Below are 3,844 nucleotides of genomic sequence, written 5' to 3'. Positions count from 1 at the left end.
TTTAAATATATGAAGAATATTCTTCTGTGGCCTTTGAGCCTCTTACCTCTTTGACAAATAAACTCTGGGCCCTCTTTTCAGCATCTTCTGGTACAGTAGACTGCACCGTTCTGCGCTGACGACCTATTACCGAGATCTAGAAAACAAAGAACATTCTTGTTGTAAGAACTGGCTTGAAAAATAGGGGCTTTTTTCTTTAAAGAAGTGCTTGTGAACTCACAGATATATCTTCCATTGGAAACATAAGCAGATCTCGGAGGGGTCGCTGTAAATCTGGGTTTTCTTTGGGCAATAACATTCTCATAGTCCAGGGGCTCAACAACTTTGGCCTTTTCCTTTATAAGAGACAAAAATAAAGTTATTATGATCAAACCCACAAGAGTTAAATTCTTTTCTATGTACTAAAGATACATTACTTCTCAAAAGAAGGGATTACCGATACTTATAAGTACTTAATGGAGACACTTTCACAAGAGAAATATTCTTCATAGCTAGACACACATCCCAAACACATACACACACACATACAGACATTCTCTTGCTAAAGATAAAGAGTTCTGGCTGGGTATGGTGGCTCATGCCTGTAATCCTGGTACTTTGGGAGGCTGAGGAAGGTGGATGACTTGAGCCCAGGAATTAGAGATCAGCCTGGGCAATATGGGAAAACCCCATCTCAACAAAAGTACAAAATTAGCTGGGTGTGATAGCTCATGCCTATAGTCCCAGCCACTCAGGAGGCTGAGGCAGGAGGATCACTTGAGCCTGGGAGGTTGAGGTTGCAGTGATCTTTGATTGTGCCACTTATACCTGGGCAACAGAGCAAGATCCTGTCTCTCCCAAAAAAAAAAAAAGAACTGTGTTATTCTACTTAATCTGTGTGCCTTCTAAAATTATTGAATTTTAAGTAAAACAAAAGTGGCATACTTGGAAGTCTGCCTGTTGGTATTTACTGCATCTGCACTACTCTCTGGGCGACGTTGGGGGAGAAAGTATCAACATTCATATTCCTACTCTGTACCAGGGACACTGTCCCATGGGCGTACTAAGTTCCAGCATAGCTGGGGCAGGCATAGGTACTAGAGATGCTTGATCCCATGGGCAGGTTATGAAAGGGTGAAGTTCAAGGTGACAAAGTCAGTGGATCCCTGCTGGACTTCTAGGCGAGCTGGCCATTGACAGTAGGGCCCAGCCTGAAGCTAAAGTAACAAGAAGCAGGGTCAGTGATGCTAGGAAAGCCAGGATGTAACATAATAAGAGTAATGGTAACAGTTCACATTTACTGAGCCCTTTCTATATGCCAGGCACTGTGCTAAGTGCTTTCTGTACATTTTTTCATGTAACACTCATAGCAATATGAAACAGATTGAATCATTATCCCCATTTTACAGATGCAAAGACTCTGGACCTAACTGAGGTTAAGTAACTTGCCTGCCTTCAGAACTGGAATTCAAATCCAGGACTGTGACTGCAAAGGCTCTGCTTTTGTTTTTCCCCTCAGAAATACACAAAGACGGCTCCCACTTCTGCACACCCATGGCTGACCCTGCAGCTGTGTGTACACGTGCAACTGACTTCAATGTCTATCATCACTGATTTTCACTGTCACAGGTGTGCATGCCATAAGCCCCAATCCCTACAGCCATATGAGGTGATCCTGACTTCCACCACTGGCCATCACTACTTACATGCACCCACAGCTGTCATGCATGCATACCACCAGCACTGACCCCTGCAACTGCGGGGGGGCTGGGGGTGGAAAGAAGAAAGAAATATACCAAGATTCTCATGTGCATGGTACTGAACTGGGAATGGGATCCCACTATTTACCTTCCTATCATTTTTTTCCTTCATTGAACTTACCACAATCTGATATACCATCTATTTCACCTCTCTATTTGAGAGCAGGGATTCTCTTTTATTTGTTTACTTCTTTAATCCCAGCACTTAGAATACCTGGCACACGATAGGCATCCAGTCATTGATTGCTGATGAACTTTGAGATATTCAGATTCAACCAGAGCCATGTCTCACATTCTAAACCAAGCTGGGCAGACAGTAGTAATTTTTAATGATGATGTTTCATATGAAATTATTTCCTTAAAATTTTATAATAAAACTGTATAAAACTCCAAATATAATTTATATTAAGACTTAATATTATAATAGCATCGGGATTATACTTGTATTTGTGTACATAGTATTTGAGGTAGTCTCTAGTATCACTATATCCATAGAAAAGTTGAGAATAGTTTTTATACATGGTTCGCTACAGGTCACAGCTATACCCAATTTCCATATCTGAAGGGCATCTCAGAGTTTCCTGTAGAAGATTATTTAGAAAGATTAAAGTAAACTACTCCGACCAATGAGCTCAGTGTTCAACAAGTCTAAAAGATTCTAATCGTTATGCTTTATTTCAAGTCTTAAATTTGGATTTGTAGACCCACGTCTACAAAGATCAAAGCAAGTTGATCATCCCTCTCACGTCTGCAAATACTACTGCAAAATGAGTTGAAATAAAAGGAAAAAACCGTATTTGAGGAATTCAGATTTTCTGACAGGAAAATCTGACCCCTTTCAGCCATACCTACCGTGTTTCCATGGACTCAAACAAAAGGAAACTGACTGTATCTTCCAGTTCTACCGCTCCCAGTCTGAGATCAATTTCTCAGAGAAGTTGAATGTATAAGTCCTATCTAAGAAAGCAAGCTTGAGGCACTAAAAATAATCTAAGTCTTGCTTTTGGTGCCAACTATTTTCCTAGTATAGATTGCAAAAACAGTCCTCAAATTTCAGTGTTTTAACCTGTTGAATCTGTCAACTTCTCTGTACAATAATTTCACAAGTACCTACTTCAGGTATATTTGAAAAAGAAAAAAAAAAGAGAAAATCCTCCTTCAGCTTTCCTTTTGCTTTTCTTTCTTTCTTTTTGATTTTATTTTATTTTATTTTATTTTGAGATGGAGTGTTGCTCTTGTTGCCCAGGCTGGAGTGCAATGGCGTGATCTCGGCTCACTGCAACCTCCGCCTCCTGCCTCAAGCCTCCCGAGTAGGTGGGATTACAGGTGCCCGCCACCACACCCAGCTAATCTTTGTATTTTTAGTAAAGACAAGGTTTCACCATGTTGGCCAGGCTGGTCTCGAACTCCTGACCTCAGGTGATCCACCCGCCTTGACCTCCCAAAGTGTCGGGATTACAGGCGTGAGCCACCACGGTTGGCCCTCCTTCAGCTTTCTAATGTAGCTCCAAATTAATATGGAAAGAATATGTCGAAATGAATCACTTGTTTATTTTTTTTAATTCATGGGGTACAAAGTGGTGTTATGATTTTTAATACAATGTAGAATGATGAAATTAAGCTAGTTATATCTATCACCTCAAGTATTTAACATTTCTTGTGATGAGAACATAAGAAATTTATTCTTAGTGATAAGATGTACAGTACTCCATTATTAGGCATATTCAGCATGCTATATACTATTGATCTCAAAAAAAACAAACTTATTCTTCCTGTTTAACTGAGACTTTGTATCCCGCCATTGACTACCATCTCCCCTTTGCCCCCAGCCTCCGGTAACCACCATTCTACTCTCTGCTTGTATGAGTTTGATTGTTTTAGATTTCATATATAAATGAGATCATGTACTATTTGTCTTTCTTTGCGTGACATATGTCACTCAGGGTAATGTTCTCCACTTCCTGAATTACTCATTTATTTAAATGTATAGTATATACCTTCTAAAAATGAAACAGCTTACCACATGTTTTGAAGGTCATATATTTATGTTATAGAAAACAAAGTTTCACTTTTCATTTAAAACTGATTAAACTAAGCATTCTGGG

General features: G+C 39.6%; 1 protein-coding gene across 1 annotated transcript in view; it reads right to left on the bottom strand.

Annotated features, from left to right (window-relative positions):
- Positions 1-1,035, bottom strand: part of LOC108524410 (dedicator of cytokinesis protein 11-like) — a 155,962-nt gene extending 154,927 nt beyond the window's left edge. The window contains 4 exon segments of the mRNA XM_017865480.1: positions 47-136; positions 221-263; positions 265-335; positions 1,012-1,035. Of these exon segments, the coding sequence (XP_017720969.1) occupies positions 47-136; positions 221-263; positions 265-335; positions 1,012-1,035 (228 nt within the window).
- Positions 1,036-3,844: the final 2,809 nt, after the last annotated feature.

Source organism: Rhinopithecus bieti, unplaced genomic scaffold (genome assembly GCF_001698545.2).
Source record: "Rhinopithecus bieti isolate Rb0 unplaced genomic scaffold, ASM169854v2 scaffold_82990, whole genome shotgun sequence".
Lineage (NCBI taxonomy): Eukaryota > Metazoa > Chordata > Mammalia > Primates > Cercopithecidae > Rhinopithecus > Rhinopithecus bieti.
The sequence above is the reverse complement of the archived record's forward strand: the minus strand, read 5'-3'. Positions and strand labels throughout refer to the sequence as shown.